The sequence below is a fragment of the Myodes glareolus genome, chromosome 10, assembly GCF_982192425.1.
Source record: "Myodes glareolus chromosome 10, mMyoGla1.1, whole genome shotgun sequence".
NCBI classification, from domain to species: domain Eukaryota; kingdom Metazoa; phylum Chordata; class Mammalia; order Rodentia; family Cricetidae; genus Myodes; species Myodes glareolus.
The window spans coordinates 24,116,515-24,130,377 of NC_142035.1; the positions used below are offsets into that span (position 1 = coordinate 24,116,515).

General features: G+C 47.7%; 1 protein-coding gene and 1 long non-coding RNA gene across 2 annotated transcripts; one reads left to right on the top strand and one right to left on the bottom strand.

Moving 5' to 3' along the window:
• Positions 1 to 8,473: 8,473 nt before the first annotated feature.
• Positions 8,474 to 12,349, bottom strand: Asip (agouti signaling protein). The gene is made up of 3 exons (XM_048431532.3): positions 11,942 to 12,349; positions 10,234 to 10,298; positions 8,474 to 8,851 (listed from the first exon to the last, which is right to left on the bottom strand). Exons 1-3 carry the CDS (start codon positions 12,099 to 12,101, stop codon positions 8,684 to 8,686), a joined length of 393 nt encoding a protein of 130 aa, XP_048287489.1. The 5' UTR covers positions 12,102 to 12,349; the 3' UTR covers positions 8,474 to 8,683.
• On the top strand, positions 8,847 to 11,445 carry LOC125398668 (uncharacterized). Its single transcript, XR_007231515.3, has 3 exons — positions 8,847 to 8,979; positions 9,564 to 9,725; positions 10,043 to 11,445. It is a non-coding gene; the product is annotated as an uncharacterized LOC125398668 (long non-coding RNA).
• Positions 12,350 to 13,863: the final 1,514 nt, after the last annotated feature.

The window sequence follows — 13,863 nt, forward strand, 5'->3', positions numbered from 1 at the left end:
GGGTGTGTGAACACCCTCCTTTGTATTCCTCTGAGACAGGGTTTCTTACTGAACCTAGAGCTGGTTTTTCTGTGCACAGACCACACACACACACACACACCCTTGCTGGGTTACAGTAGAACATGGCTTTCTAACGAGTGCAAGTGGCCTTACTGAGCCACCACTTCTGGGAGTCCTGCAGAAATGTCTTTTAAAAGATCAGACTCATAATTTGAATCACACAAAAACATATGAGAAATTGAGCTCCCTCTTATTTGCCCAAGTGATCATTTTCTGAACCCGTTTGACCTTGAAGTCCATTTAAAAACAACCCGCATGCATGGGATGATGATTTGAGTGCCCTCCATGGAATGGAGACCCTGGTGGGGAGGCTGGAAGTGAGAGCTACAGACAGATGGCTGGGATGTCCAGGTGTAGGCAGGTTCTCGCAGGAAAAGCTCTGCCATCCCGTCCCTCCCCCTTTCTGCCCAGCTTCTGGTTCCATGTCCGGCAGCAGGAGAAAGCCAGTGGAGAAGAGGTAGTGCTGGGAAAGAGGACTTTAGGGCTTTGTTGTTTTTGAGACATGGTCTCAGGTGAGGGCTTTATTGTTTTTGAGGCATGGTCTCAAGTGGCCCAGGCTGGCAAACTACCAAAGGTGACTCAATTTCTGATCTTCCTGCCAGTGTGATGTGAGTACGGGCATGCACAAAGAGGTCAGAAGACAACTTTCTGGGGTTGATTCTCTTCCATCTTCATGTGGGCTCCAGGGATCAGACACACTCAGCTCTCAGGCTTACACAGCAAAGCACTCTTTTCCACCCCATTTCCTCAAAGTTTTAAAGATTTCGAATAAAACCCTTGGTTCATTCAGCAGTCCACTGGCACACTGAATGCTCATTCCAGCTCAGGGTGTTGCCCCCCCCCCTTCCCGCAGTGTGTGTAACCGAGGTGTGTGAACTACACGCGTACGTGGTGAGTTTGTGAAAAATAACTGATCAGGTTTGGTAAAGTCAAATGCCAGGGATCCACTTCCTGACTGATCACCATAAAATGGCAAAACAGACTGGGAGGACAGACTGAGAGGACAGGTGTAGTCTCTGCAGTAAGGGAGGGGAAGGAGGAGGGTCAGGAGTTTAAGATCACCCTTGGCTACTTGGGGAATTGCAAACAGGTAATGATAGAAGGACAGGATCAAGATCTACTGAATAAAAGTACAAAATATGCAAGAATAAAAACTTTTTTTTTTTTTTTTTTTTTTTTTGGTTTTTCAAGACAGGGTTTCTCCGTAGCTTTGGAGCCTGACCTGGAACTAGTTCTGTAGACCAGGTTGACCTCGAACTCACCTGCCTCTGCCTCCCAAGTACTGGGATTAAAGGCGTGTGCTACCATCACCCAGCTAAAACTTTTTAAATATTTATTACATATACAATATTCTGTCTGTGTGTATGCCTGCAGGCCAGAAGAGGGCATCAGACCTCATTACAGATGGTTGTGAGCCACCATGTGGTTGCTGGGAATTGAACACGGGACCTTTGGAATAAAAAACAATCTTAATTCATGAAAAAGATCTATCCCCAGTACTACTTCTTGTACACTAATTGTGTGCAAGGTTGGACCAAAGAAACCTTGGTTTTGAGATGGCCTTGCTATTTAGCCCAGGCTGATCCTGAATCTACAGAACTCTTGCCTGGGATTATAGAGGAGTGCCCATTGCATCCTGTTGTTCAAGGGGATCTTATTCTTCATGAGAACTTACTAGTCTTGGCTCTGAGGCTGAGAGAGTTCATTTGCATGTGATAGCGGTTCTAGGTTCTACTAGGTTGGATTCTTGGAACTAAAATCTAAGACCTTTCTATATACCACGGGCCCAGGGTTGGGAGGAAAGGGGGGTGAGGTTTCAGACTCCTTAACATTAGAATAAGTAACTCAAACTGGAACTCTCTAAAAGTCCCTAAAAGCAAGGTTTCAATAGTGGGGGTTGCTTCACCTCACCCTGACAAGTAGACATGGGAGGCTGCTCTTCTGAGTGAAGGTCAATGCATTAGCCTTGTTGATCCCTCCAAGGACCCAGCTGAATGTGAGCACTTCCCCTCAAAGCTATCTCCCCAAAACAGGGCAAGTACCTTTGACCTGTGAGAGTCCCAGGCAACTCTAACCTGTCCTCTGGGATTCTGGCTTTTGTTACCCTGGCTTTTTCCTCTCTCCTTTGGAGAAATTCTCTCGTTCTCAGAACCTTGTTATTCAAAACAACACTTTCATATCTGGTCTCAGATGTCGCTCTACTCAGGTGTGCTATCTGTCACAGTTGTGACAATGACGAGGGTACCCACAATAAAGGATGTGTGTCTCCTGCCTCCTCCACGGCTCCTTGTCAGAGTTTCAGGAGGGAAGAATTAGCTGACCAGGGTACCCACAATAAAGGATGTGTCTCCTGCCTCCTCCACGGCTCCTTGTCAGAGTTTCAGGAGGGAAGAATTAGCTGTGTTTCCTCTCTACCCCAGAAAAACAAGATGAGGCTTGGAGGATTGTGGGGCAGTGATCTGGGGGTTAAGGAGAGGACCCAAGTCACTCATGACTCAGGATAGTGACAGAAAAACCTCAGACCCTTGAAGCTCAAGTTCTATGTCAAGTTTTAAGGGCCAGAATTGGGAAGGGAGTTGGAGGACAAGGAATTTACAATACTTCTTGAGATCTATACAATATTTAACGTGTTTAATAAACGCACGTTTGTACTCTGTTCTGTAGGAAGGAATCTCCTGCCCACATTGCTAATGTGAGTTAATGTTCCACCTAGATGTTCTCCAAACAGCCTCGGCGTATGCCAGCCCTCCCACGTACACAGAGACAATAAACAGGGAGAGCAAGTCCTCCCCTGCTACAGAGTGGGGGTGATGAGAGATACCCCTGCACCACAGATCTCTGGGGAGACTGGCCACCGGAACAGAGGGGGCAAGGCTCAACTCTGGAGTGACTGCCTGTTTCCCTTCCTGTGTAATCTGCTGGCTGCTGTGTAGATGGACGGCAGAGTTTAAGGATGGTAACCCAACATCTCAGACTGTCGGCTCTGAAAAAAGCCCTGTTTAAATTTCAGGGCATGGTATTTGCCTTTGTGTCAGGAGGCAAAGGTCCAGTAGTAAGAAGTACCTGAGAGCATCGCTGAAGGAGAAGTCAGTGTTTCGATGTGGAGACATGACACCCCAGAGCTTTGGAGGTTTATCTGAAGTCACCTTGCAGGTCTGGGTACTTCCTGCCTCGAGGTGGCATGCTGTTGGGGGGAAGACTCCTCAATCTTAGCTGGAATAATAATGGAGAGCTTAGTGGACTTAGCCGGCTGGAGGAAGTTTAGATTGAAGCCCAGGAGGCAGCAGGTAGTAAATGCTTAGCTCTGTCTTGGAGGTCTGAAGTTCCAGGAAGCCAGAGTCTCATCCCGGAGACTCAACCCTATCCCGGGAGACAAAGCCAGGAGACCTGCGCAAAGCAACCAGGGTGCTCACGTAATCCAGGCTTAGCCAACTAACTTCAATTAATGCATTTTACAGCTCCACAAACTGGCTTAAGAATAAACACGTGATTCAAGTTGGCCCAGACTCAAACACAGAGCGTTAGGGATTTTGCTAGAAATCTGGTGTAGTGAACTCGGAAGCTGAGTGTGACTCACGTAGCTATAATTTTACTGTTGCTCCCATAGTCTACACAGCCATGGGGCAGAGGAATTCTAAAGAGGTATCTGGAAGGTGTGAAAACCTTTAAGACTCAAATGGAGGAGGGTGTTGGCTGAGCTTCCCCAATAAGAAGGCAGCCAGCAGCCAAGCATCATCAGCACCAGTGGAGCCAACTCCAGGATGCAACTCTTACTGTTTTTCTGCAAGCTATCAGGAGAAAATTTCCCTCTGGAATGAATACAACATTTTATGATTTTGAAATATTTTACTTGATAAAACAACAACAACAACAAAAAAACCCCACCCCATTCCTTTTCAACTGCCTTCTCTTCTTCAACGCACATGTCTAAGTGTAAAAAGTCTACTCTAGAGGAATCTGAAAGTTACTACAGATGGTTTGGCTAATTTGGTTGCAATCACTTTCTGACCTTCACTTATCGAGTTCCCTCCACATGTGGGAATTGGCTTTGGGAACTAGGTTTCTTTATGAAGCTCCTCTTGGAGAAGGGTAATTTCCTGTCAGTGAGTAGTGGTCCGCATCTGTGCTTCTTGAAACAGATGGAAGAGTTTAGAATCAGGACCTAGCGATTGCCAGTTAGATTGACCGAACATCCACAGTTTAAGGCATCTGGAGCCCTGGGGCCTTCTGCCTCCGAGACTACTAATTTTTTTTTTTTTGAAGTATACTGCTTTGGTGATATCATAAGCCTTAATTTCTTTTAAAAATATCAAAGCCTTTAAAAAGATGTAATAAAAACATGTATGTTTAAATCTTCTATGCATGAAAGTCTGACATGTTGAAAACCCACCTGGACCAAATTCTGACATAAACCCTGCTGTTTCCACTTAACAGGAGGCCGCCTGAGGTAAAGGGGTGGCCTGCTGAAACCATACATCTCCTGGTGATTGAAACTTTCTCCCAAAACCAAACTAAAGGACTGGCTGGTTGACGAGGCTGATATAGGAGGGCAAATGGTGGCATCTAGTCATGGATTTCAATGTTTTTGTGTGCATTATTAGAACATTATATTGATAAAATGCTTTCATGTGCACTCTATGAGATTCTCACTTAGGACTTCAACTTCTGGGGCTGAGGATATAGGGAGGTTGGTGGAGAGTTCGTTTAGCAAACATCAAGCCCTGGAGTGCATCCCAGCAGTGTATACATCATAAGCCACATATGGATTCTGCATGCATGTCATCAAGCACTTAGGAGACAGAGGCAGGAGGATCGTAAGTTCAAAGCCAGCCTAGATGGGGTCAGCCTGGGTTACATGAGACACCCTCTTCCCCCGTGACAATATTTTGTTTGTGCTTTAACAAATAAAGCTTGTCTGAAGATCAAAGTGCAGAGCTAGCCACACTAGTTAACCATAGAGGCTGGGTAGCACATACCTTTTTAATCCTAGCATTTGGGAGACAGAGGCAGACAGATTGTGAGTTCAAGACCACATGAGATTGATCCAGCCTAAAAGAGAAACAGAGACAGGCAGTGATGGCTTACACCTCTAATCTCAGTATTTGGGAGTCAGACGCCTTTAATCCCAGAACTAGGAAGGTAGAGACAGGAAGAGATGTGGTTGGGAGAGAGGGATGTAGGGTGGGAGGAGACAGGAGCTCAGGGCATTCAGACTGAGCTGAGCTCATAGAGACAGGATCTTTCCCTTTACGCCCGAGAATTTCGTAAAGGTAAGAACTCTAGTGGCTGCTGCTCTGCTTCTCTGATCTTTCAGCTTTCACCCCCACTATCTGACTCCAGGTTTTGATTGATAAGGCCAATTAGAATTCACGCCACATATCCACCTCCAGCTCCTGTCATGTCAGAAAACCATTGTGATTTGTTCCAGGTCACATTATAAGAACTTTAGGTGTACAAGTTTAAGGTTGTGGCTGTGAGAAGAAATGAATGGAAGAATAAGTCTTGCCAGGACATAGTTTACCCAGAGTGTGTGTGTGGAGATGGACTAGAGGACTCCTATCTTCATAATATACAATCATAACTTTTTTATATAAATGTCAGCTTCAGTTCTCGTCACCAAAGTGGACTCTAAAGCTTATGGAGGAATTCTGACAGGGTAGAACAACCCGGTATCTTAGAGCTGAAGGAAAACTTGGCAGGTAAGAGGTAAGCACCTAACTAGGGGTCTGAGTCAAGAGTTAAGTGTGAGGGAAGCGAACCCACAGGCTAACAATTGATCTTCTTCTTGTTCTTCTTCTTCTTCTTCTTGTTCTTCTTGTTCTTCTTCTTGTTCTTCTTCTTCTCCTTCTTCTCCTCCTTCTTCTTCTTTTTTTTGGTTTTTCGAGACAGGGTTTCTCTGTGCAACAGTCCTAGCTGTCCTGGAACTCACTCTGTAGACCAGGCTGGCTTTGAACTCAGAGATCTGTCTGCCTCTGCCTTCTGAGTGCTGGGATTAAAGGCGCATGCCACCACCACCCGACAACAATTATTCTTAACCTCTTTTGAGAATCAGTGGTCAGACGCACGGGACAATACCCATACTGGAGTTTTCCATTAGGGTAGTTACAGTACCCAGCATACAGTAGGTGGCCAACACACACACTGAATGAGTGAATCACTGGACTGGTCTTCCAGGTTGTCTACCAGGAACTCAATGACTTTGTAACTAGTGGGCTGCAGGGGTGGTGGCATCTGCCTTAAGTTCCAGTGGTAGGAGGTAGAGGCAGGCGATCTCTATGAGTTCACCTCCAGCCAGAGCTACACATAGTACCATCTTGTTTCAAAACAAAACCAACATCAAAAACAAACCCGCACAAAGCAAGAACAAATGGGCTGAGGGTTCAGCTTGTCATCCCTGTTTCACTGCCGGGAGCCAGCTAGTACCTGGTGTGTGAACAGTGTTTGGAAAATGCAGGAGTGGTTGCTGCAGTGTGTTCCCAGTATTCTCATTACTGATGACATTTGCTCAGCAGCAGCTGTGGTACAAGGAACAAAACGTTCTTGCCTTGTGGGCTTGCAGCCTAAGTGCCAGAAAACAAAGCAAACAACGGGCAGCTTTTCTGAGCATGGACATGGATGAGCACAGACGTGGGTGAGCATGCACGTGGGTGTATTATGGTGCTGCACTAAGGCATGGAGAAATAGCAACTTCCTGGACTTTTACTAAGAACAGCTGGAATTACTTCTCATTTTAAAGATAAGCGAGCGATACAGACATAAGGATTTTCCCAGTGTCAGCACTGTGTGGACAGCTCTGCCTGGAGCACCCGCCTTTTCTTGTGCCCTGTCAGGTGGTGGCTGGGTAGAGGTGTTTGCCTTGGCATTTCCATACTAGGTGAGTTAAGTATGTCACCAAAGGCACAGCCTGGGGCTCTATTTGAGAAAAGGTCTGCGGCAAGGAGGGTGATCTGGAGGAGTGAAACTTATACTTATTACACTTTAGACTGCGTGTGATGTGTGTGTGAGGACACATGTGTAGTGTGGCAGTTAGACTGTGTGTGATGTGTGTGAGGACACATGTGTACCGTGGCAGTTAGACTGTGAGATGTGTGTGTGAGGACACATGTGTACTGTGACAGACTGTGTGTGAGGACGCATGTGTACTGAGGCAGTTAGACAACTCTGAGGAGTCTGCTTTCCCTTTACTTTACACGTGTCCTGGGGATTGAATTTAGACTGGCAGGCTTGTGAGCCATCTTGCCAGCACGTTTAAGGCATTTGAAAGAACAACAGCAAATGGACACAAAGTCCTGAAAATCTGGTCACACCTGTCTTCACCCTCCTAATCCACCAATAGAGAGCCACATGGTGGTTTCGTTTCTCTCTTAAAGTCTCTCTATAGAATCTTTTTTGGCAAGGCCCTTTTTCTTGGTTTTCTTTTGGTAGTAATTTGCACTGTAGTAGTTTGCAGGTGGGGGCAGCTCAGGCTAGGTGATGGAGCCCTCTGAATGCTCTTCTCAGCCTTTTCCCCTAGCGCTAATGGCACAGGCGCCCCACTCAAGGACGAGTACATGACATTATCTAGAGCCCTTCCTCTATATGCCCCCTTCCTGCTCGTCCTTTCTTACCGAACCTGCTCCCCAAACTGCCTCCTTTCTCCAGGTGCTTTCCCTCCCACGGTTCTTCCAGAGTTACAACGTTGCACCTCAGCTTCTCACAGACTGAGACTCTGTGGGATTTCGGGACACAGCCTGAACATTTTTGGCAATTAAAAAATATAAATTAGTGCGACTGTCGCTTCTTTTCAGCCCCCGCCCTCCACACTGCTTTATCGGCCAACGGAACTAGGGTGAAGATCGAGGAAGGTTGTGTAAATTTTGCTTCTTTAGGAGTCCAAACTCTAGGCTATTAGAAGTGAACAAACGAACAAAAAAATGCCTGTCGTAAGAAAAACTCTAAGGTCTAAACAGTTGTGTGCCCTTGGGAGCCCGGGAGGAGTTAATTTCATTAGTGCCTTTGTTCGGGAGCCTCTTAAAAGTTCTGGGATCCTCAACCCAGAGCCTTCTGGCTTTAGAAATCCGCAGCAAACGCATGATCCCGCAGCCACCCGATTGAGACTGCTCGTGGACTTTTAGCACGTCTTGGATTTTTGTGCTCCTCCCCAGGAGGAGAATGGGTGAAAAGACTGCAAGCAAGACCGTTCCCTAATGGTTCCTTTGTCTTGGTCCGGAAGCAGCCGGTACCGGAAGGCTGGAAGGAGTCGGGCAGCATCGTGTCCACTACAAGAGACAGAGGTACCAACCACGTGCAATTTTCCCTACCGGCTGGAGAGCGGCGCGAGCTCAGTCCTCGGGGTCCCCGCAAGGACCAGAGCTCGGTAAAGGGGCCGGAAGCTTTCGGTTCTTTTAAAGAAACAGCCACGCTTTCCCAGCAGCCTAAAGATACTGTATTCTGATTTTAGCCTCCATTAGGATTCCTAGAAAACCTGTCTTCAGAAAGCAGCCAGCGCCTACAACTACAGGCCACGCCCACCCACGAAGTCCCACCCACCAGAGACCCAGCCCTCAGCCTGGAAGCCCCGCTGACCCTGAAGCCCCGCCCAGTCATCCATCCCGGAGGCTGCGCGCGCAGCGCGGGAGCGGGTTCAGCAGTAGGGGTTGAGTACGCGGCAGGCGCAGGCGCTGCGGAAGAAGCGGCACTGGCAAGAGGCGCACGGGTCGCAGCAGGCGGGCGCAGGCGGCTTGCAGCTGTCTCGGGTGGCCACGCAGGGCGTGGGTGGCGGGGGCCGTGCCTCCTTCAACGAAGCGTTCATCTGTAGGAGAGACGTCGAGGGTTGCTGAGCGGCCCTCTCTGGGCCCTCGTTCCCATCTGCTATGGAGGTCTGGGACCAGAGATCTCTGCCCTGCTGCCCAGCTCTGCTCATACGCACAGGCCATGCTGGTGGGTCCCTGGCCGCCGCCCCAACCTGCACACCGCCTTCATCTTCAGGCTCACCTAGCGCCGACCTGGCCCTTGGGAGATCACTCAGCCCCAAGTTTTAAACACCTTCCGGCTTCTTTTCAGGTCTCATCCACCATCCCTGTCATCCACTGCCTGTCATTACCTTCTTCCCCTTAGTGGCCCTGGCCTCTAGAGTTAACATCCTCCAGTGCACCAAGGAAGGCCCTTCCTATGGCTATATCATAGGAAAAAAATGTATACACACACACATGGAATATATATATATATATTCCCATTGTGGGAATTGAACTCAGGCCTTTTGTTATAAGCAAACTTTATTCACTGTATCTCCACCCTTTTTGAAATGTTTATTTTGTGACAGTCTTTTTGCCCAGATGGGCCTTGAATTTGCTGGATAGCTCCAGCAGCCCTTGAACTGGGGATCCCCCTGTCTCAGCCTCCTAAGCAGCTGAGATTACAAGCCTGTGCTGCTAGGTTCAGCAAACAGTGTTTTATTTTAATTGAGTCTTTTAGTCTGGCTACAGCAAGTGATACTAGTTTTCTGTCATACTTCTGTTTTTCAGTGGTTGTGCAGCCCAGGCTCACTGAGAACTTGGCATGTAGTTTGGGATGGCCGTGAACTCCTGCTCTTCCTGCTTCCACCTCCCACATACAGGGAGTACAGCTGTGTGCCACCACACCCGACTTTTATTTTCTAATCTTGGCATTTTCTGATTTTTAAGCAGGTAAGAAAGCTGGGCGCAGTGGCCTGGACCTGTAATCTCAGCACTCAGAGAGCTCTGGACAAGGAGGGTGGTTAGTTTAAGGGCAGCCTGCACTACAGAGCAAAGCTTGCTGGTCTAGGGCTGAGAGCATGGCTCAGTGGTGGAATGCTTGCCTAGCTTGCACAAGGCCCTGCAAAGGAGGAGGGGAAAAAACTCAGATACACAGCTAGACAGCTAGGGTGGTTCTGCGGCAGTTGGGGTTTAGGTAAATACCCAAAAGAATGGAAGGGGTGGGGGTGCTTAACTAGAACTGAAAACTTTTTTTTTTTTTTTTTTAGCAGGTAGCTCTCTTGCTCAGTGAACTTAGGCTCTCTGACTTGAATGGAAGTCTGCCGCAAGGCTCTAGGCCAGGAAACCGCTAGGAAGTTTTCAGTTATTTTGTTTCATGTAGGCCTGGAGATACCTTCCATTTGGGTCTCAGCCTTGGCTTGCAGGTCTCCCACTCCGCCGTGAGAACTCCCAGGCCTACCTTGGATGATCTCTTCCGTTTCTCGGCTTCTTTTCTGCTGATCCTCTTGGATTTCTTGTTCAGTGCTTCAAAGAAGACAGATGGAGCAAAGCCAGATGTTACTGGGGGCCCGAGTTGTGAAGTGGGAGGAGCAAAGGGGGCGCTGGGAAGTCTCAGAGTGGAGAGAAAGAGGAACTTTGGGATGAATCATGTTATGGGAATTCAACCAGCAGGTTCTTATTAGCCTGGCTTCAAACCTAAAGAGCAGTGTGCTCCGAGTGGAGGCAAAGAGGACATCCAAGAGGGACCTGGAACGTGTCTGTGGCATCTGTTAGAGACCTGGACCTGGTCTTTTGACCTTGCTGGCCCTTGATCACCACAGGTGCCCATTTTAGCCTTTAACCTTGCAGGTGCAGGAGTATTGTAAGCCTCTGAAAATGGACTTGGCCTTTTGTTACTGGACACATCTGTGTTACATATATTATTCTCAAAGCACAGAGCCAGGCACACCTGCCTTGAATCCATATAACAGCTGTGTCGTTTCTCTGGTAATCAGTTTCCTCATCTACAAAAAGGTTTCTATCATAAGTAAAGTATATTTATAAAACAAAAAGTCTGACATGGGCCCGGAGAGATGGCTCAGCTGTTAAGAGCACTTGATGCACTTCCAGAGGACCCAGGTTTGTTTCCCGGCACTGACTGGTGACTCACAACTGCCTATAACTCCAGTTCCAGGGGCTCTGAGGGTACTAGGCCTGCACATACAAGAAGGCAGAGCATCCATTTACATAAAATTAAAATATTTTTTAAAAGTCTGACATATCCATGGTGATTAAGGAATATTGGTGTCTCTCCTTTTCCCTCCTTTGACTCCCCAGACCAGAGATTCTCTACCTGTGGGTTGTGACCACTTTGGCAAACCCCCATGTCCAAAAATATTTCCATTACAACTTATAACAGTAGCAAAATGATAGTTATGAAGTAGCAATGACAGTAACTGAGGGTCACCGCAACATGAGGAACTGCATTAAAGGGTTGTAGCATTAGGAAGCTTGAAAATGGCTGCTCTAGGCCCTCTTTTTGTGACCAGTGAAATGCAAGTCAATGAGTTGTGAGCACACATGTGTAATTCACCTGTCTGAGTTCTGGCTCGGCCCATTGGGAACTACTGTCTGTAAGCTCCAGTCTTGTCAGTGGTAAAATACAAATAAAGCTAAGAGCCGCTTCACAGAACCTATGTGTGCTTACTTTTATTTTGGTTACAGGAACTGAATGCAGGTGTCATGCATGATAAGCATGCGCTCTGCCACCATGCTTCATCCTTAGCCCATGTGCTTTATGATTAGGTGAGATCAATCCACCGGATCTCCAATGCCAGACTTTGGTGCTCCTTGTAACTTCCCATCCCATGCAGGACTGGTTTATTGCAGACTTAGTTCTGTTCCATGGTTTTCCTAACGTTTGCTTTGTTGAGGAGTTTTATAAATGCTAAGTCAGACCAAGTCCGCCAAGCATCTTGATGTGAGGCTTCTTCAGATCTCTGACACACTAAATTAGTGGCGTGCAGAGCTTTCCTAAACCCAAGGACTCAAGGCTACTGTATTTCCCTAAGACTGAGCAAGATAAAGCCATAGCTGTGCTGGTAGCAGCCTGGACAACAGGCTTGACATGCTGTCCCTGCTCTCATGGGTCAGAGCCTAGAGGCTGGGTCCCAGGCCAGGCTACTTACCCACAATCGAAACTGAAGAGAAATCCAACGAGTTCACGGAGGAGTTGCTCCTGAGATTCCTGTCATCTCTGAGCGTCTCCTCGGGTCCCAGGTGACTGTAGACAGTAAGGAAGCATAAGAAGCCCACTAGGGTGGCCAGGAGCAGGCGAGTGACATCCATCCTGAGAAGCCTATTGTACAGAGAAGGTGGCCGGTGGTGGGTTTGGCGAGAAGATCGTGGTAGAAGGGTGTGCCTTTGGGTTGGCTGGCTGATTCGGCTACACAAGTATCTCAGCAGGACTGTAAGTTTAGCAAGCCTGAGGGCAGGGATGCTGATGTAGGGAGATGACAGAAAAGGAGAGATGGGGAGAAGAAAGAGATGAGGAAGGGAGGGATTGAAGCAAAGAGAGCAAGAATGTATTGTGTTGGTTTGTGCTGTCCAGAGGGTGGAGTACTGACTTCTTTTCTTTTTTCTTTTCTTTTCTTTTATCTTTTCTCTCTTTCTTTTCCTTTCTTTTTCCTGTATAAGCAGAGGTCCCAGGAGACCTTAGGCCTAGGCAGAGCTGTCGAACCCCCCCGCCCCCCACCCAGGATGCCTCACGGTGGCAGAGGTCTCACTAAGGCGAAAAGAATACAAGTTAAAGCTCAATGAGAGGAGCGAGGACAAGTGGATCATCTCATAGATCAGATACCCTGCAGCCCCAGAGGGATCGTCAGGACATGGCAACATCAGCTAAACAGATTTCTTTATTGGCTAGTTGGAGTTTGAAGCGGCAGATGGATTTTAGCAGGTTTTTTTCCTTCAAATGCCTTCTGTCACTATGGGAGCCCCACCCCTCCCCACCCCACTGCCCCATTCCCCTCTCTGGTTTTGGAAAAGCCTGGGTCTGCTTTTCCAAGGTTTCCTCCACCTGAGACACAAATAATGCAGGGCAGAAGAGAATAGCACAGTTTTCTCACCCTGATCCTACTCCCGGGCTCCCTGTGCAGCTGTCTGATCAGCTCCAGCCTCCTCCTCTCCACTTGGTGTGCTGGCTAGTTTTATGTCACTGTGACACCAGTCAGAGTCATTTGGGAAGAGGGAACTTCAATTGAGAAACTGCCCCCACCAGACTGGCCTGTGGGCGAGCCTGTGGTGCATTTTCTTGATTGATGATTGATATGGGAGGGCCCAGCTCACTGAGGACAGTACCACCCCGGGGTTGGCCATCTTGGGTGCTATAAGAAAGCGTGATGAATAAACCATGAAGAGCAAGACAGGAAGCAGTAATTCCTCCATGGCATCTGATTCAGTTCCTGCCTCCAGAAGCTTCCTGACTTTCTCTGATGATGGACCTGAGATTTGTAACCTGGAATAAACCCTTCTCTCACCAAGTTGCTTTTGGTCTTGGTGTTCTAATGCAGCAATAGAGACACTAAGACAGTTGTAACAGGTTTTCTGCATGTCTGTTACATTACAGGAGAAGAGCCAAGCAATTGGCCTCCACCTCTTCCAGTCTTGACGTTGTAGGGGATGGTTCTGACTTTTAGAGATCCACACACCCATGTGGCCCTGATGCCGGTCCTGACTGCCTCATATTTTCCTTTTTGTCACAGCACTGCCTGTCATAAACTCACCACCAGATTTCTTTCACAGAGCCTCGTTAGTTGAGAGTGGGCACTGGCCCGACCACTGTCTTTTTAGTCTTGGCTCAGCATTAATGAAGATGTACAATTCTGGGCAAAATTGCTCTTTTTGGCAGGTTCTAGTTGCTTTCCTGGTAAAGTGAGAGGAATGGACTGCAACCGTGGTTTGCACTCATCTACAGGCTGACTCTTCCAAACAGCGGGGACAGAATACACACAACGGGGCTGGGTAGCTCAGTTGGCAGAGCACTCACCTAGCACACTCAGAGCTGTGGGTTCACTTCCCAGCACTATATAAATTGGGGTATATGCCTATA

Coding starts and splice junctions, on each gene's coding strand:
- Asip (XM_048431532.3), bottom strand. CDS start 12,101: ATGGATGTCACTCGCCTGCTCCTGGCCACCCTAGTGGGCTTCTTATGC. Junction 10,299..11,941: donor CTCTTCAGTTTCGATTGTGG/GTAAGTAGCCTG, acceptor TCTTCTTTGAAG/CACTGAACAAGAAATCCAAG. Junction 8,852..10,233: donor AACGGAAGAGATCATCCAAG/GTAGGCCTGGGA, acceptor TCTCTCCTACAG/ATGAACGCTTCGTTGAAGGA.